This window comes from Marmota flaviventris, chromosome 19 (assembly GCF_047511675.1).
Source record: "Marmota flaviventris isolate mMarFla1 chromosome 19, mMarFla1.hap1, whole genome shotgun sequence".
NCBI classification, from domain to species: domain Eukaryota; kingdom Metazoa; phylum Chordata; class Mammalia; order Rodentia; family Sciuridae; genus Marmota; species Marmota flaviventris.
In genome coordinates, this window is record NC_092516.1 from 16,994,486 (window position 1) to 17,018,982 (window position 24,497).

Here is a 24,497-nt window from a genome sequence, read left to right on the forward strand (position 1 = left end):
ATGATCATGTCTTATCTTTTGCCTCTTCTTTTTGATTTTATAAGAACATTTTTTTATAAGAAAGTTGTTAATATTGTCTTTGCTGACATTTATGTTGCAAACATTCTTCCTTCTCATGTTGCAAATTAATTTGGGTAATATGCACTTTTTTTTGTTGTTGTTGTTAGTGGAATAGAGAGCATCCGGTTTAACTCTAACATGATCCACATTGAGTCAGCCACCAGGAAAATCAAGTTTGTCTTCTGTCCACTAATTGTTATCTGAGTTCTCCATCCTGGGTTCATGGTCTGATTTTTCAATTCAGTGATCGAGATTTTTCTTCTGCAAGTGAACTTTCCAAATTTCAGACTTTTCCCTTTTCATAGACACAGGAATCGCTTGACTGTCTCTGAGGATACGAGTTACACATTTAGCAGAACTTCCTGGGACAGTAGTTCTCTTTCACAGGAGGTCCTGATGGGATTCCTCATGGCTTCTTTCTGTTTGAACGACTGGAGTTTTTCCTGTGCCCTGTGACCTTTCTCCATTTACCCGTCCTGAGAGCAGGAGAAGCACAGAAATGACGCCTGTCCCTGTCCTAACCTTTCTGATCTGTGTGAAAGGCCACAGGAGTCTTGCTGTTTGGGGAAATCCATTTTTGTCCTGTGGGGTGTCCTGTTCCCCGGGTGCATTGGAGAGTGGACTACGGCTAGAGAGAGCTGGGTAACGAGCATCCCTGAGTGTCTCGAAGCTGGAGAGAGCGCTGTTCTTCTCTCCCCATGGTGCAGTAGCCTTGTTTGGAGCTTGTAAGAGCTCAGTTACTCTGCATTCCCTCCTGCTGCGCTATAGCCAGAGGCACACACTTCAGGCTCCAGGTGCTCACACCCCCTGCTACCTGCTGAGCAGGGGTGGCAATGGAGACCCTCATCCCCTGCCTGGAGGTCTGACCTAGGGCTATTGGTTGGGGTCTCTTGGGGTCCCTTTACCAATGACAGCTGGCCAATCCCCCTCCATCTGTGTTTTCCAGGGTGCGAGACTTTGGCTAGTACAGGAGCAGATGGTACCCCAGAAATCTCTCCTTCTGCCTGTGCCCCTTCTGTCCTTCATCTGACTGGGAAGAGAAGGCCCCAGAGCATTCCGCTGTGTCCCCAGCCCTCTTTGACACCTGGCTCTTTGCTGAGGCCCCATGTTAAAATGGCGGGGGGGCAGGTGTGGGGCTCAGGGCTTTGGGTGAATGATACCTTTTCCCAGAACTTGAGTAACATTGGTTTGCATGGATCTATCACTTATTTAAAAACCGTTACTTTCTTTTTAAAAATTTTTTGTTTTAGTTAGTTATGCATGACAGTAGAATGTGTTTATGCACTTTATATATCACACATAGATGGAGTATAATTCATCATTTTTCTGAGGGCACATGTTGCAGAATCCTGTTGGTCACCCAGTCACATATATACATACAGTAATAATGTCTGTTTCATTCTACTGTCTTTCCTGTCCCCACATCCCCTCCCCTCCCCTCCCAGCACTTCCCTCTACCTGATCTAAGGTAACGCTATTCTTCCCTGGTGCCCCCCCCCACCCCCGCCTTATTGTGAATCAGCATCCGCATATTAGAAAAAACATTCAGCCTTTGGTTTTGTGGGATTAGCTTACTTTTTTTTTACCATGACATTCTCCATCTCCAACCATTTACTGGCGAATGCCATATTTTCACTCTTCTTTAAAGCTGAGTAATATTCCATTGAGTATCTAGACCACATTTCCTTTATCCATTCATCTATTGAGGGACACCTAGGTTGGTTCCACAGTTTAGCTATTGTGAATTGTGCTGCTATAAACATTGATGTGGCAGTGTCCCTAGGTATGCTAATTTTAAGTCCTTTGGGTATAGACCGAGGAGTGGGATAGCTGGGTCAAATGGTGGTTCCATTCCCAGTTTTCTGAGGAATCTCCATCCTGCTTTCCAGATTGGTTGCACCAACATGCAGTCCCAAAAGCAATGTATGAGTGCGCCTTTTCCCCACATCCTTGCCACTGTTTATCGTTGCCTGTAACAGTTACTTTCTATAGACTTTCTTTTCAAGCAAGAGATACAAAAAATTTTTTTTTAATTTATTGAATTTGGGTGCTGGGGATGGGACGCAGGGCTTCACACATTGTAAGCACACCCCCTGCTATCGAACTACACCCCGAGGCCAGAAAGTGTCCTCTAAAAGAGAATTTAAAAATACATTCGAGGAGCATTATGTAAAACAACACACAGATCCAACAGATCCCACCCGGCGTCCTCTCCCCTTTACTTGAGTTTGTGGAAGTTTCTGGAATCCCCTGCTGCGCATCGCCCCGTCCTGGTTTCCAGCACGGACACAGACGTCCCTTGGCTTTTCTGTTTGTTTCGGTGACTTCAGTGGAAACTGGGAGGACAAGAGCCGGACACCCAACGTGGAGGCTTGTCCTCTCCGCTCTCGGTCACCTCTGTCCCCTATTTTTGGAAGCTGCCTAAGAAGATGTGTGAATGGAGCAAAAGAACCGTGACAGACGCTGCCCATTCGGGTGACGTAGGACCTTGGGGGTGAGGAGTTTGGGGAACCTCCTTCCTCCTCCCTCAGACGCGTCGGGAATGTCCCTTGCCTGTCCTCCTTCTTACCGCCTGTCTGGTTGGAAACACACGGAAGCCACCACGCTGTGACAAGAGCCCCAGTCACGTTCCCAGACGGTGCCACGTGCTGAACGCCGGGAAGGTCACCTGTCTCTCTGGGCGCTTTCCGCGTATCATCAGCTGTCAGTCACGAGTCTGCAGAAAGGGACCTTGTTCCACCTCGTAGATGTGAAATGCCAAGGCCCAGAGCCCAGCCACGTACCTGGGCCACCCAAGGAGGCAAGGACGGAGGTGGGTGGACGGGGCATCTTTGACGCCAGGGCCTTAGAGGGACAAGGTTTCTTCAGAGCACTTTGGGCAGCTTTCTACAAAGAAGAGGAGCACTGGGAAGTCCTCGGTCACCCGAGAGCAGCCCGCCCACGGCCAGGTGCGAGATGGCGACCCACATAAAGTGGACAGAAACAGAAACACTGGCGAGGATGAGGGGGACACTGTACAGCGGGGGATCGCCGTGGCCCCACCTGGAATCAGAATGTACCTAGAGGACAAAAAGATAAAAAAACAATGATCCAGCCATGTGACTAAGAAAGTGTGTGTGTGAGTATGTGTGTGTGAGCACATGCACACACACGTGCAGAGAGAACTTCATGTCCTCTATAAACACAGGGTGTACCTTTTCCCCCTTGATGTCCATGGAGTACAGGTCAAGTGTCCCCATGCGTGGGACTAGAAGTGTTTTGGACTTTGGACTCTGATTTTGGACTGTTTGCACATTCATAATGACATATCTTGGGGAAGGGACTCAGTTTCACACAGTATTTCACATACACCTTGCACACATAGGTGGCAGGTAGTTACCTGTATGCACCATTTTTAGTGAATTTGTGCATGAGGTGAAGTGTCACAGTTGTGGAATTCTCCACCTACATTATCATGTCGGTGATCCGACAGGTTTGAATGTTGGAGCGTTTGAGATTTTGGGTTTTTGGATTGGGGATGTACAACTTGTACTTACAAAAATATTTGGTGTCCTTGGCTACAAACTCACACACACACACCAGAAACCCAAACCCCAAACCGAATAAAACAAAAGACTGCTATCGTACCGGGGATTGAACTCAAGGTGCTTAACCACTGAGCCACATCCCCAGCCCTGTTTTGTATTTTATTTAGAGTCAGGGTCTCACTGAGCGGCTTAGGGCCTCGCTTTTGCCGAGGCTGGTTTTGAACTTGCGATCCTCCTGCCTCAGCCTCCTGAGCTGCTGGGATGACAGGCGTGCGCCTGGCTCATCATGGTTTTTCAAAGGAGAGCTTTCTATAGGCCCCCTTCTCAGGGCCACTCCACAAAACAGTACCAGACAGCACGTCGTGGAATCTCAGCTGACCCCTGTCTCCCTTTAGGTTTAAGCTGCTAAGCCAAGAGGAGGGCGAGTACTTCAACGTGCCTGTGCCGCCCGAGGGGAGTGAGGGGAATGAAGAACTGCGGCAGAAATTTGAGGTGAGGCTCCTTGCTTTCTGCGTCGAGGGGAACCAGGGTCTGCCGTGTGCCATTTCCCGTCCTTGGTGGGGTCCGTAGCAAGGCCCGTCAGGACTCAGCCTTTGCAATACGTTCCCCGAGAACTCCTGGGTCGACTTCAAGACCCCGGGGCAGCGTCTCCTGTCCTGGGACAGTGTCCCTGCCTCCCGTCCTCATTCGGATGAGACATTTCCTTGACGTGGGCTCATTCACTTCCCAGGTTATTTTGAGGGTGATTTGGACTAAGTGTGTGGGAAAGGGGACAGAGTAGTGATGTATTTCGGAGGCCAGGTCAATGAGGCTGGTGGACAGGGGGATCTGGACTTGAATCCATCGTCAGGACGGTGCCAGACAGGGGGGTGGATGGGACCAGTGACCTCATGAGATGCCCCTTGACTCTGACGGTGGGCTGTACAGCTGCTCTGCTCTGACCTCAGAGAAGCCCCTTCATTCGCTGGGGACACGCAAGCCCCGTTGTTAGTTAGGAGCAGCGTGTGCAGGACACATTCCAGTTTTAAAAGTAGATGTTCTGAAGCCCGGGGCGCGGTGGTGCACACCTGTCATCCCAGCGGCTGGGGAGGCTGAGGCAGGAGGATCGTGAATTCAAAGCCAGCCTCAGCCAAAGTGAGGCGCTGAGCAGCTCAGTGAGACCCTGTCTCTAAATAAAATGCAAAACAGGGCTGGGGATGGGGCTCAGGGGTCAAGTGCCTCTGAGTTTAATTCCTAGTACAAAAAAGAAAGAAAGAAAATGTTTTGGGGAAGATGGGTTTGAGTCTATATACGATAGTTCCACAAGGGGAAACACATAAATTGTGCATATAAATTTAACGTACAGAATCTTTTGGGAAACCATCAATTTTGGATAAACCACGATGACCTGCTAATTCTGGAAAAATGTATAAAAAAGCAGCTCTAAGATGAGGTGAATGATTATTATTTATTAGATAATCACTCAAGAAGATTGAAAAATTAGTTGGATGTGGTGGTACCTGCCTGAAATCCCCGTGATGCAGGAGGATCGCAAGTTTGAGACCAGCCTTGGCAACTTAGTAGGGACCCTGTCTTAAAATAAAAAATAGAAGGGGCTGGGCTATAACTCATTGGTAAAGCATCTTTGGGTTTAATCAGAAGGAAGGGAAAGGAAAAGAAAAGAAAATAGGTAATTGAAAAATTATGGCCAGGTAAAGTTCCGTTGGAAAGCGTTCAGGTATTTTGAGAACACAAAAGGAGTACAGCTTTGTCTGAGAAGACAGGGAAAATGTCCGAGAGAAACTGAAATGGAAGTTAACCAAGTAAAGAGAGGGGAAAGAGCATTCTGTGTAGAGAGAACAGCATGCGCAAAGGTCCTGTGGTGGGGTATTACAGAGAAACTATGTGAGGATGAATGAAGGCTAGTGGGAGCAGAGCAGAGCTAGTCGAGGGTGGGTGCGTCCAAGGTCATGCCAAGGAAGTGTGTGGGCACCGACTCGCAGGACTGAGCTGGCCTTGGCAAGGATTCTGGGTTTCATCCCAAGAATCATGTTGATTTTTTTTTTTTCAACTTGACAGAAATAACTTGTGAGTATCTCTGGGTCCCTTGTCTTGAGCTGTGCCCTCCAAGCGGCTCTGATGGTGGAGATGGTTCTGAATAGAGTGGGGTCTCCTTTCCTGAAAACAAGTGAAATAAACAGGCTTAACCTTGGGCTTATCAGTCCTTCTCCAGTGACCTTGATCTCTGAAGGTCATTCCCGTGGAACCTGCTCAAAGCCAGACGAATTCATAAAAGCATCTTCCCGCCGTGCAGAGCTGAAAACTGGACGCTTTGAGAAAACCGAGGACAGAAAGGCAGTCCTTCCAGAGATGTCCCTTTGTCTCTTGCCCCCCCCCCGTCTCCCTGATGAGGTGGGATCCATTTGCTGCCGTGTTAAAACGGCAAGATCGTGGGTGAAAAGAGAGAGAGAGAAAAAACCAAAAAAACCCAACAAAAACCAAGACTGCTATTTTCTTGTATAAAATGAAGTCTCGGTTTTGCAAAATGATTTCTTCTGTCCTGGGGCAGCTGGGGTGACATTCCAGAACACCACGGAAAACATTTTCTACACAAATAGAGCATTCGTCTGGGACAGTAATTGGCTTGAAGTGAGGGACTATTTTATCTGCATGCTGCAAAAATATGTCCCTTTATTTCTAAGCAAGAGCCTGCGGACGCTCGTTTATGCCTGAATTATAATCGCTGCGTCCCGTAGTTGTTGATTAAAAACAAACAAAAAGAATGTTTCCAGCCAACCGGAAATTGTTCTCAGGCACACAGAGGGATTTCAGTTGACCTTGAACGTGAGAAATGTAATCCCTGCGCAGTAACCAATTAGCACCCAGAAGGACTCTGAAATTACTGTCAAGCCTCTCATCTGGAGGAATTCTGAGGGGCCGTAAAATGGACCTGCTGGGATTGGGGTAATGGAGTCATGGTAGGGTGAGCCTGGTGCGGTTCACACCTCATCAGGTGGTGTATTTCGGGATGCCAGACCTGGCTCTGGGAGGCCTGCAGTACCTGACCGTGGCCTTGCCGAAGGGGCCAGGGAGTGGGGAGACTCTTGGGGGGAGTTTCCAAATGGGGATTCCTGACAGCTTTGAATTTTTTAAAAATTTAACTGAGTGCTTATTATGTGCCATTCATTATGCCGAGTGCTTTACAAATCTGAACTCGTCTTAACTCCCCTCCTCGACCACCCTGAACGATAGGTGCTGTTATCCCTCCTGTTTTTCTTTTGCAGAAAAGGAAATTGAGGTTCAGGGAGGTCATTTCCCAAGGTCCCCAAGCTGGTCACGGTCCCCCGGGTTTGAGTTTCCCCCAGAAACAGACCATAATGAGGATTCCATCCAATGCAAGTGGGTTTATTTAGGGCTTGATCCCCGGAAGTGCTTCTTCTAAGGAGGACGAGAAAGGGAAAAAGAGAAGGAAATAAGCAAATACCAGGTGCCAGGGAAGTTCTAGAATGTTCCGGGAACACCCTTTCCGGGTCACAACCTCTGGGCATGCCGACTTGCCTGGCCTGGAGTGGTTGGGCGTTTGCATCTAGCCTGGGCCTGTTTGTCCCCAGTACGTTGCAGTTTCTGGATGACTTTCCATCCCTAATACGGTGTGACTGCTGTGTAAATAGCTGCTCGGCGGCGCTGTCTGGGGAACGGTGGCGAGGGGAAAAGTCTGCACATGTTTAATATGGAGATGATTTTTTTCCTGGGTAGTTTGGATCTGCAGAAGGTTGGATCCACGGAGGCGGAACGGCTGAGACCCAGGGCCCGCTGTATTAACCAGCACGTCACCGCTGTGGGCTACTGGAGTAGAATCCTGCCCAGAACGCGTGCTTGGGTTTCCCAATCCAGGATCCGAGGGATCAGCCCCAGCTCTGTTCCGAGGGCTGCCTCCAGGACAATCCACGCGCCAGCGCTTTCCACGCGCCCTCCTTGCGGGCTGTGCTCCCATCTGCAGCCAGAGGATGCGCCCCCAGGCAGAGAGCCACAGGTGTTGGCAGAGAGCAGCCCCAGCTGTGGGGAGGAGCCAGCCGGAGGGTCTTGGCAGGGGGGACCCCGGTGGCCGCATCATCTGGGCAGCAGAGCCCGGTGGTTCTGCGCAGGCTGCTTGGATTCATATCCCAGTTCTGCCTCTTCCTTGCTGGGTGACCGTAGGCAAGTTGCTTCACCTCTCTGAGCTTCTGACTGGCCATCTGTGAAATGGGGAATTGCAACACCTCTTACCTCCTGAGGTTATGGAGGATTCCATGGGCTCATGGGTTTAGAAGTGTCCTGCATTCAGAGAGGTGCCAGGTGCTGATGGTGCTGTGGTGGTCAGCTTCCCGTCTCCGAATAGATAAAGCTCAGAAGGTGATTCTGTTTGGGGTTGGGGACAATCTCTAGGGACTCCCAGCACACAGGGGTCTTTGCCTCTGCTGCTGCACAGCAGGGAGACCTGGGGTCGCTCTCTGTAGGAACTGGATGATCTCCGTCAGAGCCCAGGAGCCTGGCCGCTGAGGGTCCTTGGTGGTCCCCTGGAACTTTCTGGAAGCAGCATGGCCATCTGCTCAGAAGTGCTCTTCATCTGCTTCCTCTTTGAGCACCAAGTTCTAGGGCTCTCAATTACAGACCTGAAAGGCCACCCCAGGGGATTCCTGTTTCTGAAGGGCTACCCTAGCCACCAAGAGGAAAGACGGTTTTCATTTAAGGCTCAATTTTGCAAAGTCCCCTCTTTGATGGAGTATCTGCCAGGCACAAGGCTGTTTGGAACCGTGGGATGTTTAGGAGGACCCGTGACAAGTTCTTGTTCTCCTGAAGCTCATTGTGTTGGGGTCACAAGCCCAGATGTTTCAGGAGCCCGGCGGATACCAAGAAACGGGAAAGGCTACTCCAGCCAGATCCACTGTTCCCAAAGAAGCCCGGAAACTGGGTTTTATAAGACATCTCCTGCCTTTCAACAGTGGGCATCTGATTTAAATATTATAACAAGCGCCAACACTGAGCAGAACAGACCAGCAGCATTGTTAGACTTCTGACCTGGATTCTAGAAGTCCCAGTGACGTGCTGGGTGCCCTCATCTTCTGTTGCTGTAACAAATTACCTGAGGCTACATGCTTCAGAAAGAAAAGAGGGCGTCTGGGCTTCCCATTTTGGAGGCTGAAAGTCCGACCTCAGACAGTGCCATCCATCTTGGTCTCTGAGGAGTGCCACCTTGCCTGGGTCACAACGTGGTGGAGAAACAGAAAGGGGACAAGGGACCTGGGTGAATGCAGAAGGGGTCAGGCACACGGGGTGGCTCTCCTGGTAGCGACCAGCTGTTGAGGGCCCTAACTCCCCGAGACCAGCATTACTGCCTTCAGAGGGAGGCAGCACCCCAGCCACCTACCACCTTCCACCAGGACCCACGGTTCGGGGCCCCCCTCCTGTCACATCGTCTAGCACAAGAGCCTTTGGGGCACCCGCCTGAGCCCTGTCCAGGCCAAGCGCGAGCCCTGAGCAGAGTCAGGAGAGAGGCCCGGATGGCGTGAGGGAAGGGGCTGCAGGGCTGGGTTCAGGGGAGAGAAGGGAACTCGGGGGCCTCCAGGAGGAGGCTGCGGGCTGCTCCCCACCCCCCCCAAACAGAGCAGAGCTGAGCAAAACCCCCCTCGGGTGGACGGGCCCACACTAAAGAGAGGGACGGGATCTGGGAGCCCGGGGGGCAGGGCTGGGGTGTCCCCAGGTCGGGGAAGCTAGCGGGCGGATCTGAGGGGGCCTGAGGCAGGGCTGGGAGGTGGCAGACAGGAGCCAACGAGGCCGTGGGAGGGGCGGGCAGGGGGAGGGAGCGCGTTAGGGTCGAGCCAGACTGGACAAAACCCTGGGCTCTGGACAGGGAGGATCTGGGGTGCTGCAAGGGCATGGTCCAACCACGCAGCTTCTTTCCTGGGTTTTTTGCTTTTATACCATCTCCTTGCAAATCAAATGATACCCCGGTTTTCATGGCCTCCTCTTTGCCTGTTACCCCTGCCTCTCTGTCTGTAGTTCACCTACCTTTTTTTTTTGGGGGGGGGATGGATACTGGGGACTGAACTCAGGGGCACTCGACCCCTGAGCCCCATCCCCAGCCCTATTTTGCACTTTATTTAGAGACACGGTCTCCCTGAGTGGCTCAGGGCCTCGCTTTGGCTGAGGCTGGCTTTGAACTCGCGATCCTCCTGCCTCAGCCTCCTGAGCTGCTGGGATGGCAGGCGTGCGCCACCACGCCCCGGTGTAGCTCCCCTTTCTTAACCCGGGGCCCACCAGTCCAGCGGCTACTGATATTGACACTCTGCATCCCCGAGACACTTAGACCCCAACACGGTCTTACTACGAAGTGATCCATCAAGTGCTTTCACAGGGGTTTAGCTGGGAGCCCCCGAGTAGAAACAGACGCGGTCCCTCAGCAGGAGGACGAGGCCCTCAACCTTGGGTGGCGATGGCCAGGCAGCGAGACAGGGCCCGGGTCCAGGCTGCAGAGTGGACGGACGTCCAGAGCCCTTTGCCAAGTGCAAGGAGCCAGCCGTGAGCACGTCCAGTCTCTTTGGTTCCATTTAGAGGACATTCAAGAGCCACCAGAGCTGACCTCCGGGGACAGAAATCGGCAGACAGTGGCCTTTGTAGTTTGGAAGGGGGCATCTTCAGGGGCCACTCTGAGAGGGATGGAGACCTCCCGGGTCTCGTTGGGGGGTGAGTTGCCAGAACTCACACCTCGACTGTTAAAAGGCCACTCTTCATTTTAGTCAGCTTTTGCGCCGCGGTGACTAAAGGACCCGGCCAGCGCCGCTGTCGAGGAGGAAGGGTTATCTGGGGACTCACGGTTCCAGAGGTCTCAATCCTGAGACGGCTGGCTCCATTCCTCAGGGCTCGAGGTGAGGCAGGACATCATGGAGGGAGAGTGTGACCGAGGGTGGTCGGGAAGCAGAGAGGGACTCCACTTGCCAGGGACAAATATAGACCCAGAGCCACACCTGGGGACACACCCCCCGCCTCCGGTCACCCCTCAGTCAGTCCCACCAGGGATGAATCCACCGATTGGGTCAAGGCCCTCACAACCCTGTCATTTGTCCTCTGAACCGTCTTGCAGTGTCTCACGCGTGACCTTTTGGGGGACCCCTCACCTCCAAACCATAATAGTCAAAAAAAAGAGATAATGTGACGGCTGGGTCCTTGGCCACGGTCCCTGGATGTAGCACACGGGAAGATGGACCTTGTGGTTTTTAAGCCGTTATGGGGGAGGAGGGACCTCGGCATGTCAGACGGGTCCTGCCTTCCCACCCTCCTGCCCGCCCTTCCCAGCGAGCCCCCTGCCTCAGAGCGCAAGCTGGGGACTGGTGCTCCCGTCCAGCTGGCCCTGCTCCCCCCCCATCCCTCCCCCAAGATTTCTCAAATGCACCCACTTCATTCCGTCTACACTGACGACCCTCGAATTCAGGCCCGTCACTTCCCACCCTGAAAGCTGCGGTCCCTGCCTGATGGTCTCCCAACTCCTGTCCTCCAGTGGAGCCCTGCCCGCCCCTCCGAGGGACCTTCTGAATGTCACTGGATGGCACCGAGGCCCTGCCGGAAACCTTCAGCAGCTGCAGGTCACGCTCAGGGTCCACCCGAGATCCTTCCTGTGTCTGCGGCCTGGGGTGCTCCAGCCTGGCGCACGGCTCCGGCCTCCAGTTCCTTACTGGGTCTTGCTCTCTGACCCAGGAGCACTGTCCCTGATGCCTACGCCAGTGTCCTCTTTCTCAGCAGGAGCAGGTACCAGGGATTGCACTCAGGGGCCCTCGAACACTGAGCCCCACCCCCAGCCCTATTCTGTATTTTATTTAGAGACAGGGTCCCACTGAGTTGCTTAAGGCCTCGCTTTGGCTGAGGCTGGCTTTGAACTCGTGATCCTCCTGCCTCAGCCTCCCGAGCCCCTGGGATGACAGGCGTGCACCACCGCGCCCAGCTCAGACCTGTCTTTTGGACCCACCGTGGAGGGCCTAGACCTGGCTAGAATGCGCGTGGGGATCTGCTGTGCCCCGATCCGTCCTCAGCACCCCGCAGGCTCCCCCTCCATCAGTGTGCCTGGACTGGATGACTCATCTTCTCCCCGGGCCTTCCAAACCCCAGAAAGGTCTCCGTTGCCTCCTTGTCTCTGAAAGGCGACTGAGTAACGTGACAGTAGTCACAGCTGCCGTTTGTTGAGCGTCTACTATGTGCCGGGCGCGTGCAAAGGGCTTAATGAACCTGCTGTCGTTATCTCCATTTTCTGGAAAAGGAGGCTGAGGTCTAACTGGTTCATCCGCCGAGTGCGTATGAGGTGCCAGGCTGTGCGCCAGGCCCCAGGGAGACACTGGAAAAGAAAACCAATAAACGCTATGGCCCCCGGGGAGCTCAGGTTCTGGTGCGAAGGGACAAGTGAATCCATGGCTTGGAAGGTGGCAACAGATGGTATGGAGAAAGCTAAGCAAGGAAATGGGAATGGCGCAGAGGGTTTGACGTGTTTTACGGAGCTCTCCCAGGAGAGTGAGACGGTTCTGGGAAGGCGTGCTCCAAGCGAGTGCAAAGGCTCTGGGGCGGGAACATATTCAGTGGTCAGCAAGAAGCCCGTGTGGAAGTGATAAGGGAGCGGCCGAGACCCGGGTGCAGAAATTGGAAGACGGGGGGTTTGGGCAGGGGGTGACCTGAGCCACTCATTTGCTCAGGGTCCCACAGCGGCTCATCCAGGCTGGAGTCAGGTTCTGACTCGAGCTTTTAGCTCCACGGTTTTCTGCCTCCCAGAAGCAGATCCTGTAACGAAGTCCTCGTGGTGGCAGGTCTGTCACTGCCGGCCTCCTGTCCTGTCCTCCCTCTAAGACGTTGGCTGCTGTTCTGATACCTGCACCGGGGGCTCCTCCCCCATGGCACTGGGGACAAGCAAGGACCTCGTTCATGCGTGCATTGAAGAACTATTTGGCTGGGAACCGTACTAGTTGTCAGGTCACAGAGAGTGAGACAGACTCCCGGCCGTCACGGCTCCCAGGGTCTTAGAGGGGCGCAAGCAATCGGGCAGTTACCGTCCAGTATTAATGGAAAGTGAAGGGGACGAAAGGGGCCAATAGCAGGGGGACCTAGTGCAGACGGAGAGAATCGAGGAAGGCTTCCTTGAGGCCGTGAAAACGGGAAGCAGTGGGTAACTTGGTTGGTTAAGGGAAGGCAATAGCCATCCATAAGGCAGCAGCAGCAGGTGCAAAGGCCCTGAGGTCTGAGGGATCTGTATTCATCAGCTTTCTGTTACTGTAACAAATTCTTGAGATGAATCAACTTAAAAGGAGGAAAGGTTTATTTTGACGCAGCGTTTCAGAGGTTTCATTCGTGGTCAGTGGGCCTTTGTGTGTGGGGTGGGGGCAGGGGTTGAGGTGACATAGCCTGGTGGCAGAACATGGCAGAGGAAGCCCTCCCTTCATGGCAGCCAGGAAGCAGAAAGAAAGAGCAAGAGGCCAGTGTCCCGTAATCCCCTGTCTGCACACCCTCGGTGACCTAGAACCTCCTACTGGGCCCCAGCTCTCATAGGCTCTCCCAGTGGGGCCCCGCTGAGGACCGTTGGGGGACATTTCCACACTACAGCAACCTTCAAGGGCATGAAAAGCAAACGGCGCTGGGTGACAGGGGAGAAGGCCCCAGAAGAGAAGGGGCCAGAGAGCCAAGCCACTCGGCAGCTGCCGGCACTGTAACAGAACACCTAAGGCGGTTGACGTATAAAAAGGTTCATCTTGGCGGACGGTGTTGGAGCTTCCAAGATGGGGCAGACCAAGGCTTTGGGCCCCTTGGGTGTGAGGGAGGGTCAAGGTGAGAGAGAAAACCGCTGGCCTCATAGACAGGGAGAGGAAAGGAAAGAGGAAGGGACCGGGGTCCTGCAAGCCCCGTCGAGGATGTGCCCCACAAAGACCTAAGGACCTCCCGCAAGGCCCCGCCTCCCACAGGTCCCGCCACCCCTGAGAGCGCCCCCCGGAGGACCAGGCGGTCCACACACTGGCCTCCCACGGGACGGCAGAGTGACCTCTGTCCTGCTGAACGTTTGGAGCAGGAGGTGGCCTGGCTGGGTGGGGCGTTCACTGTGGCCGCGTGTGACATCAAGGGTGGAAGGAGCCCGGCCGAGACCCGAGGGACCAAGGAGAGATGGAGGTGCCCAGGGTGGCCTCCAGGTGTCGGGCTCGCGGGTGGCCCCCCGTGTCAGAGGTCGGGGGGGGGGTGGGCGGCAGGACACAGCGGCAGGTACCCGCGTCTTCCTACCAGGTGTCCCCGGGCTCTGACCCTGTGTCCTGTGTGCTTCTCCCTGCAGAGGGCCAAGATCGGCCAGGGGACCAAGGCTCCCGAGGAGAAGACCACCAACACCATCTCCAAATTCGACAACAACGGCAACAGGGATCGGATGAAACTGACCGACTTCAACTTCCTGATGGTGCTGGGGAAGGGCAGCTTTGGCAAGGTACAGTGGGACTCGGTGGCTGCGACCCCTGCGCAGGGCGCACCTGGTCCTGGGGGGTGGGGCTTGCCTTCCAGTTGGGGAAAGAGAAGAAAATCAGCAGATCCACCCAGCTGTTGGCAAGGGGTCTTAAGAAATAAGTCAAGGGCTGTGTCACAGAGAGCGATGCGCTCCAGGTGATCAGGATGTGAGCTGAAGGAGGACCGTGAACCAGCCACACCTGCAAAGAGCTGGGAAGGAAAGGGGCCCAGCAGAGAGAACAGCCCGTGCAAAGGTCCTGTGGTAGGGTAGGGCAGGGCTTGGTGCATTGTAGTTGCCATCAGAAGGTGTCGGCACCAAGAGGACAGGAACGGGAGGGGTTAGGACAATGATTTCACAGAGGGGAACAGGAGCCTTCTGAGTCATACAGACGGACAGGGCTGGTGTCACAGCACCGTGGGAAGCCACGGTCTAAAGTCCTCAGGTGACTTCCTGTCACAATAGAACCGATCCTTCACTGTGTTCCTGGCTGAGGACGCGCTGGATGACCTGGTCCTTTGTTCTCTGCTTGACTTTGTCCTTTCTCGGTTTTCTTCCTGCCACTGCCTGTCACAGTGGTGGCCCTGAGTTCCTGGAACACACCAGTCTCTGTTGTCCCTTCTGGCTTTTGTGATGCTCCGCACTCCCCGGGGGCTTTGTGCGCCTGGCTCCTTCTCGTGATCCACATCTCAACGCAGACGTCCCTTCTGAGAGGGCCTCCTGAGGGCCACCATCCGGTCCCCATCCTGTCTGCTCCTCTCACGGAGCCCATCTCCCGTGATGCTTGGATTTCTTGATGGGTCTGTCCCTCTCCTCTTGCTAAGATCTAAGGTCTCCAGGAGGGGGGTCTTCTCTGGGGGGCACCATGGCGTCTCCAGGACTCCCGGGGGACCCAGGTGAATGCACACATCTTTCTCTGCCTGTGGCCGGGCCCGAGAGGTCATTCTGCTAAGATGAACCAAAGGATCGGGATCCATGACCCAGGGCTTGAAGAGTCTTGGCGCGGAGTGGGATCAGAGAGTACGGGAACCCTGGGAGATGGCCTCACCGTCCTGTGGTCCTCTTGGTGACAGGACCGGGGCTTGGAGCCGGCCCACACCGCGGTGCCATGTTTCCCATCACCTCTGAGGAGCCTGGGGGGGGGGGGATGGGGAAGCAGGTGGCGAACTTGAACTCAGGTTGGGGATCCACAGACTCGGAGAACCAAGAGGTTGTGGGAGTAAGAGAGTGTGGGATCCCAGGAAGAGAGGCCATCGCCAGTCTACAGAGTGGGGGGTGTAGCAGGTGCTCAGTAAAATGGTATGAAATCAGTGAATGAAAACGGTGTCTAGCCTGGGCAGGGAACAGAGGCGTCGGGGGGACCAGGAATAGAAAATAGACGGGTGAGTCAAGAGAGGTAGCCCCACGGCGGAGCCTTGGTCCAGCGTGGGCAAGGCCCTGGGCTCCATCCCCCGTAACGCAGAACTGAACCAAAAAAGATATTTAAAATGTGAAGAAGGAGGGACACGCTTAGGTTTCAAAGATGGAGTCATTTTTCTGATGACAAGGAAATAAATGGCCTAAATGAAGGAGAGGTTCTGAGAAGCTGAGTCCACGGGGAGGTTTTGGTCTTTGTTTTTGGCACCGGGGATGGAACTCAGGGGCACTCGACCACCGAGCCACTCCCCAGCCCTATTTTGTGTTTTATTTAGAGACAGGGTCTCCCTGAGTTGCTGAGGGCCTCGCTTTGGCTGAGGCTGGCTTTGAACTCACGATCCTCCTGCCTCAGCCTCCCGAGCCCCTGGGATGACAGGGTGCACGGGCCGCGGCACCCGGCCGTTGGGGGAGTTTTTAAAGGTTCAGTTTTAAGCTGGCTGCCGTGGCGACACCTGTAGTCCCAGCTACTCAGGAGGCTGAAGCAGGACCGTGATTGGAACCCAGGAGTTTGAGGCTAATCCGGGCAACGTAGTGAGACCCAGGCTCAAAGAAAACAATCCGATTTTGTATATATATATATATATAAAATGATTCATCATTAAAATCACATCAGAAGGATAAACGTGGAGAAGCCTTGTTCCCACCCAGGAGCGCATCTTGCCACTGCCCCCCAACAGCCGCCGCTACCCGCGTGAACCTGGGTTGACCTCCCTGCAACTCTGCTACGTCCCTGTCCTCATCTAACACTCTGGTTCTTGTCCACGCTCGTGCCAAAGTCGGTGTGCCGGGACCACGTTTTTGATCACTGAACAATACAGGTCGGAGAATTGTCTTGGGGAAATGAAAGTTCTAAGCGGGGCCTCGTGGAGAGGACGGGGATGGGGGCTGGGCGTCGTCGCGGGACGATGGATCATTGGAGACATCGAGAGGATGGACCGTCTGTTTCCATGGTGACCGTCGTACTAATTGAGATTATACTATAATGGTACTAATTGAGATTATACTATAATGGTACTAATGGTGCTGATCCAGGCTGGGGATGGAGATCCAGTAAGTCATGAGGCAACAGCCACGTCACCAAAACCAACACAGCATAGCACACACGACTGCGATCCTCGGACTCACAGAGTTGGGTGACTCTGGCTTTGCCACCTGTGGTTGTAAGTGAAGGCAGTTTTAGAGCTGAATTCGAGCCCTGAACATGTCACATGGGCCGGGCAGGTATGAGTGCGGTGACCCCGGCCTGGGAAGGAATGTGTCCAGCAGAGAGAACAGCAAGTGCTAAGGTCCTGTGGTAGGTCCTGTGCCCCTCTGGATGGAGGAGCTCGGGGTTCCCACCTCCCCTCCCCCAGACCCTCGGTGTCACATCTGTCCCAGAAAAACATGCTCTCAAGCACTGTCATCACCTGTGAAGGCCAGGAGGGGATGACGTGGGCATCTCACCGAGACCTGCGGAGATGCATCGAGAGAGACTCGGTGTGAAGCGTGTGAAGGCCACTGGATCCCAAATGCGCCACCCGCTTCCAAACTTTCAAAGGGAGGGCAGTTGGGAGTGAGCTGTCCTGGTGGGTCAGGGCCTGTCTCCCTGGGCTCCTCGGCACCTCCAGCCGACCGAGACAGAGAGGCTTTCTAGAACTTTTACGACAGAGCCTCCAAATACACTATTCATTTATTATTTAATGTCGCATTTTGTAGTTTGATCCTTAAACTCCTATTGGGGATACTTTGAAGCTGTCGCTTGGCTTTGTCCACGTCTAGACCTTTCGGGAGTCTGACCTCTGTGGTTGTCAAGCGAGGCCGGGTTACAGCTAGACTTCCATCGGGCCGGGGTGCACCGTCCAGGTGGGTTTCAGAGTTTGCCTTGTGAAGTGACCGCAGCCAGAGCCTCAGACAACAGACGCCCAGCGTGAACCCAGCCCTCTCTGCCTTACCGACTCGACGCCTCTCACTGTCATCCACTAACCCGACAAACCTCCACTCGATATTTAACTCATGCTCATATATTGCTGGTCTTCCGAGACTTCAGATTTGCTCATGGTAATGTTTTGTCTGATCTAAATCTGTTTAAAAACAAAATATCCTGGGATATATCCCAGTGGCTCGGGAGGCTGAGGCAGGAGGATCGCGAATTCAAACCCAGCCTCAGCCAAAGCGAGGCCCTAAGCAACTCAGGGAGACCCTGTCTCTAAATAAAATACCAAATAGGGCTGGGGATGGGGCTCCGTGGTCGAGTGCCCCTGAGTTCGATCCCTGGTACCAAAAAAAAAAAAAAAAAAAACATTCGAGAGTAAAGTCCCCTCCCACACACATCCCACACACCTATGTCTGTCATCATGGAAAGACATAATTTCAAGTAAAAATAAAACCAAACCATGCTGTGTAAAAACTAAATGCCTCTGTGCATAATGCTCACGATTCCTACACTTGTTGAACTTTTCCTCCAACCTTTTGTTTTGAAAAAAAAAAATTACAGAAAAAATGAAAGAATCACACAAGGAGCCTGATACCTACCTCCCAGGGTCTAGTCCGACTTTTTTTTTTCTTTTTTTGGAGCCAGGGATTGAACCCAGGGACGCTGAACCACTGAGCCCCATCCCCAGCCCTTTTTATTATTATTTTTTTTAATTTTGAGACAGGGTTTCACTGAGTTGCTTAGGAGCCTCATGAGTGGCTGAGGCTGAGTTTGAACTTGCAATCCTCCTGTCTCAGCCTCCCAAGCAGCTGGGAAGACAGGGTGTTCTGCTGTGCGGCAGGGCTCAGCCTGCTTTTTAATGCATTTCCCAGCTAATTGTAGACCTGAGTCCACTTTACATCCAAACTCCTCGGCATGCACATCATTGAGCCAAGACTCAATCTTTTTGATGATCATCTTAAGGTAAAATTTACATGCGAGCAAATGCACGTATCTTCAGCGTTATAAACAGTAATCAAAAAAAAAAAAAATCACACTGGCAGATGTTAAAACGCAGCTGCTGTGTACCCGCCACGGGAGCCTGGGGGAGAGCAGGATTTGCCCTCGTTCAGGTCCGCAAAGGCTTCCACGAGTGACTCAGACCGAATCAAGAGGAGGCGTTAACGAGGCAGAGAGAGTAAGTGAAAATCTTGCAAGGTCCCCTTCTTCCCACTGCAGCATCCTCTTGGTGAATCTGCCTAGAAGTCAGGGTGCCTAAGCTTCTATGAGGGTGGATTCTGCTGCTGTAACAAATAGACCCCCGATGTACCCTGGCTCAGATGCAATGGAAGTTTGGTTCTCATCCTCCTGACAGCCTAAGGCGGGTGTTCCTGGCCCCGCCCACTCTCTCCATATGGCCAGAAGAGACGAGGTTCCTTCCCTCTTCTAGGGCTCCATTAATCTCGGGGGCTTTGTTTTCCTCTGCATTCAGAGGGTGGAGGGGGAAAGGGAGTAGCGAGGAGGCACAAGCTGCTTCTTACAGCCTTGGTTTTGGAAGTGGCCCTCCTCACTTCTGCCCACACACTATTAGAGAGGCTCAGTCACATGGCCACCCGCAGCACGAGGACGGAGACCCTGCTTCTCAGCTCTGGTTGGATTCTTTTTTTTTTTTTAAATTTTTTACAGTGACACAAAAGAACTTCTGACTTCTCCCTTTCGAACTCCCCCAATGTATCACCCCCGTCCCCAAACGAAAAACTCCCCAGTGCCTCTTCTGGGTGACATTTCCTTGTGTGCAAATCATGGGAACATGGCAGGTGTTGGCGCTGCTTTTTTTTCCTGAAACATTGCATAAGCCAGGAATAAATCGAGAAGAAAGAACTCAGCAGCTTGCGAAGGCAAGAGGGAGAAGTAGAGTCCTTGGAAACGGGGTGCCCAGGTGTTCTAGAAAACCCACCCTGTGCCGCGGCTGCACCTGAGCTGCAGAGAGGCGGGAGGGAGACCATCCAGGGCTTCACTGGGCTGCAGCAACGCCCAAGAGCTGAGGATATCCAGTGCCCACATGTCCCCAAGGAAGCCACCGAGGGTTGGGTACCGGCTTCTAAAACCAAGTGTTCCTGGAGGGCTGGCATTTGGTTTAGCGTCTCCAGGGTGCTGACCCCGACGTCTCTAGCTCAAAATTCAGATTGAACAGCGAGGTGCTGAGAGCCTTGGCCACGTTTCCCAAATATTGATGATTCATGCACCTGTTTAATTTTTGCCATGCATGTGCCTCCTTTTAAGGAAAACATTTTTCTTTAATTTGGCTTTGTCTACCCCTCCCCCCACTCCTCCTCCTCCTCCTCCTCCTCCTCCCTCCTCCCTCCTCCTCCCTCCTCCTCCTCCTCCTCCTCCTCCTCCTCTTCCTCTTCCTCTTCTTCTTCTTTTCAGTCCTGGGGCTGAATCCATGGGCGTTCTGCCACTGAGCCACATCCTCAGCCCTTTTTATTTGTCATTTAGAAACAGAGTCTCACTAAGTTGCTTGGGGCCTCGCTAAGTTGCCCAGGCTGACCTTGAACTTGTGATCCTCCTACCTCAGCCTCCTGAGTCAGTGGAATTACAGGCGTGTGCTAGCGCACCTGGCCTTTTCTTCTTCTTGGCACAGCTCTAAACAATCCTATAAGTCAAAGCACAGGTTTGACGAACCGACCAAATGTCTATTTTAACAGGCTTTAGGAGAGCTTATTAAAAGAAAGGCAATTCTGTCCGTGTTCTGCTGATGGTACTAGAACTGCATTTTGTAGGAAAACGTCTTGAAGTCTCATGCTCCTGGGATGATTCAGCACCTTGATGACCACCGTGTTTCTCAGACCGTGAAGTCTCTGCTGTGGTTGTCGTGCACACCTGGAAGGCATAAGTTGTCTATGATCCCCAGCCTCCCCGTATCCTTTAGATGAGGACCACGCTTCCTATTTCCTGCATCCTTAAAAGTGATCTTGGTCTCCCTCCTCGGTCCTCTACTCTGTATAGATCCAGAGAACCCATCCGCTTTCTGAAATCGGATGCCTCCCCCACCCACTCATTCCTCATCCTTTGGCATGATGAATTCTCGCCTCAGCAACTTTCTGAAACACCTGTTAGTGAGCTCTTGACTTTTCACCATCCACATCCGGACACAAAACTGGGCGGCTTGTCTGTGAAAGCAGAGGGCAGGGAAGAGGGGATTGGGACTAAGATTGGAATCCGTCGGCCATACTGGAGAGAAGTGTCACTTCTGTAATAACTGCTCACTACGGGCATCATCCACCCGAGAAGTGTTTACTGAGCATCTACTATATCTTAGGCACTCTTCTAGGTGCAGAGGAAACGGCCATGTACCAAACAAAAGTGTCTGCCCTCCTGGACTTAGGTTCTGTTGGTGGTGGTGGTGGTGGTACTGTGTGTCAGCTCTGCTCTAAGTGCTCTACGACGTTGCTGCTTTATACTCTCCTTGCTCTATAATGTTGGGACTGTTATTCCCATTTTATGGCTGAGGAGAATGAGATGCAGAAAGTCAAAGTTAACTTGCCCCAATCACAAGCTAATCGATGCCATTTAGTGGATGGGGTTTGACTTAGAGATGACGAGTCGGGCCCTGGATGGCTTGATACCCAACACAGAGGTCACCTAGGACGTCACCAGCATGTTCTAGGAGATTCCTTCCTTTTTGCTCACCTTTCCCACCAAGTGCCTCACGGAGTTGGCACACCTTGTTTCCACTGAAAGCTGCTACCTCAGACGGATCGCAAGCCCACGGGGACGGAGGGGGTGACGGAGGGGGTGACAGGGGGCTGACGGAGGGCTGGTGACAAAGGGCTGCCGTGCATTCTCTCTCATCCCTGTGCTGGCCAGGTAGCCATCCGGGGGCAAATGCCCACTGGAAGTGGGAGTCATCTGCAGGGCCACTGAGGGGGGCTTTGGGCACTGCCCTTCGGTGCGGTGCAGGCGTCCACCCCCTGGGATCCTGCAAGTCCTGCAGGCTACTCTAGGATTGGCGCTTGCTCCTCAACGGGCTCTTTTGCAACTGCCAACCTCCACTCCTACCCTTACCGCCCACCCCCACCCATCCCGATCCCACACACACCCTCCTTCTTGCCCCGTCATTTACTGAACACATGCCGATCGTCGGGGACCGTGCTGTGAATTCACACGTGTCACATCATAGTGATTCTCAGGACGCTGCAGGACGGCTTCGATAACAACCCTGTTACATCATAACGCAGACTGTAAGAGAGGTTGAGTGACTTCTCCTAGATCACACAGCTGTGAGGAAGCGAGACCTGGATGTGATGAACCCAGCAGCCTCTTTCCATCTCCAACAGCGCTCTTCACCTCGGGGGGGTCCACACATCTCCCAGACACTAGTCTTTTTACCCTTCACTCTGCCTCCCCCTATTTCTCTATCGCTCTTGGAAGCAACTTTTTTTGAAACTGCGGCAAGATCTTCATGATATCAGTAGGTTCCTCTTTCCTCCACAAATAAGAGTCCAGAATGTTATCTTGTGATTTCAATGGTATAAAGACAAATATATTATATCATATATCAAAACATTTACTTCAACCTTAAAGTTTATTTTTCCATTTGGATTTTTTTTTTTTTTTTTGGTACCAGGGATTGAACTCAGGGGCACTCAACCACTGAGCCACACCCCCGGCCCTATTTTGTATTTTATTTAGAGTCAGGGTCTCCCTGAGCTGCTTAGCACCTCACCATTGCTGAGGCTGACTTTGAACTCGCGATCCTCCTGCCTCAGCCTCCGGAGCCGCTGAGAATACAGGCATGTGCCACCGCACCCGGCTCCCTTTGATTTTTAAAAGAAATTAAAGCACCTTCATGAACTTCTGCAAAGACAGGGACCCCCAGCCCTGCCTGTTCCGCTCCTGTTCTCCACACCAGCATCCCCACCCCGTACCCCTCGGCAGCCTCCTCCCCAGGCTGAAGTCCCCAGAATCCAGGCGCTTCTCTGGCAAGCTCTGTGGTCACAGGAGAGAAATCCAGAGCTCCGAGCCCCAGACTGCAGCGTGTTCTACCAGAGCCAAGTGCAGCCCTGGATTTCCACAGGGAAAACAAAATGCCTGAGGAGATTAAAAGGCAGTTTAGTGGGTAGCAGTAACTAAGGCCTTCTCTAAAGCTTTGAACTCCAGTTGTGGGAGTCTGTCCTAATTTTAATCTCATTAGCCGTATGTCTCCACACACTCGCACACACGCACACACATGCACACACGCACACACACACACACACACGTTAGGCGTGGTTATGTAACCTACAGACAAAAGCACTTCCCGGCTCCTGAGTCGTTTTGCTATCTATCTTCCTGCACCATATGGCGGATTCCTTTATCTCGTGGCTCACAGGGAGCTCAACGTCGCTGCTACCTGTTCCCTTAATCCTCTTGCAGAGGACCTTTTGACATTTGCTGTCTGATCTTGGATCCCTGCCTGCTCTTTGGTTCTCTCCCCACCTTCCCCGTGGCCCCCCAGACGGCCATATGCGATCCTGACTGCTGGACGGTTTCATCTTCCCAAGTCCCTGTCTCCCCGGTTCCCAGGTCTCTCCTCTGGGGAGTGGCTGGCTGCTCCTTCTGACCCCGCTCCTCAGCAGATGGTGAATCACAGAGTGAGATGAGGTCCCTTGTCCTCGACACGGTGGATTGTATCAGGGCAAAGAAAACACTGGGGACCTACGTCTTGCACCCCTCTGTCTGCTCCAGATAGATTGTGGGGCCAAAGTAGGTGAAGGGGGTGCTTATGGGAAAGGTTGGAATGTTCCTGTGCGTCTCGCGATGCCCACGGGGGTGGTGGAGGGGTGTCCTGCAGCCCCACGGGGATAAGCAACCCATATCTCTGGGGTCCCCAACCTGTCACCACTGTCCATCTCTATGGTCACGAGTCACCCTTATCCCTTCTTAAGTGTCTGTGCCTAATTCCCAAATCTAGACTATCCTAGAAACCTAAAATCCCAGGAAGGAGACACTGCCAGGCCCCTGTGGCTTTGGGATCCGTGTGGTCCCATTAGCTGTGCCCAAAGAGGAGGGTCACAGGAAGGAGGGGAGCCCACCCTGGGGAAAGCAGGTGTGGCCTGGTCACTTTCTCTAAGAGAAGGAAGACAGTGGCCCATTTGGGACATAGGCCAACTTGGGAGTTTCCTCGATGTCTGGACCTGCTTTAAAACGTCGCCTTGTTCTTTGCAGGGGGGGGGGGGAGACATCTTCTCTGCCACACAGAGAGCAGATCCTTGCAGATTGCAACCAGCCGGCCCCCGGGGTAGGCATTCTGCTTCCACAGATGTAGGTGGTTCCCAGGGGGACAGGTGCCAGGGTTTGTCACACTGTGCCCTGGCCTCCTTGAGGGGATGGATGCTGTGTTTTGACAATGGGAGCTCATCTGAGTGTCTACAGGGTGCTGCTCATTTAACCTCGACGGAGGTCTTATGAGGTAGGCTCTGCGACCCTCTCCACTGAACAGATGAGGAGACAGAGGCCGCTGTACAGAGGGAGCACCCGATTCACACCCCGGGAGGTGCATAGCCCGCCCCGTACCCAACACGATCCATTTCTGCCTGGAGAAACCCGTCCTCCATGAGCAGCGTCTGCAACTTCAACTGCAGAGAGAGGCTGCTGCTCCCGGGGCTGATCAGAGGTGGGGAGACGAGGGGCTTCCTTTGTGCAGCCTAATTGTCCCATGAATGACAGACCCGGAAGGGTTTCCTTGCATTGTCTTGTGGTAAAAGGCGTCCCTTGCTGGCTTGTTTTCCCAGGAACCCTCTAGAAAACAGTCAAATTAAATCGGCTTTTATTTTAACCATCCAGCTTTGTCAAACACGACTCAAAGAAATTGCACTAAGCCATGCGTGTCACCAAGGTTTATTCTATTTTATTTATTTATTTTTTTTAGGAATTCCCCCCTCCCTACTTTTTTTTTTTTTTTTAATTTTTTACCCCTTGCTTTTATTTTTCTTTTGGAGTGAGAACACTAACGACCTGCCTCAGCATAGTTCAGCGACACAATACAACATTATTAACACGACTTACCCTGCCACACAGGGAATCTCCAGTGCTAATTAACCTTACAGTGGAAACTCGGTATCCAACCTCTGCCCCACCCCACCCCACC

The 24,497-nt window shown here is 53.0% G+C and overlaps 1 protein-coding gene across 2 annotated transcripts in view; it reads left to right on the forward strand.

Annotated features, from left to right (window-relative positions):
• The window catches only part of Prkcb (protein kinase C beta), a 296,917-nt gene that overhangs the window by 207,175 nt on the left and 65,245 nt on the right, over positions 1-24,497 (forward strand). For both annotated transcript variants that reach the window (XM_071605798.1, XM_071605799.1), the window contains exons 8-9: positions 3,983-4,079; positions 13,897-14,043. In XM_071605798.1, coding sequence (XP_071461899.1) covers positions 3,983-4,079; positions 13,897-14,043 — 244 coding nt within the window. The remainder of the gene's footprint in view (positions 1-3,982; positions 4,080-13,896; positions 14,044-24,497) is intronic.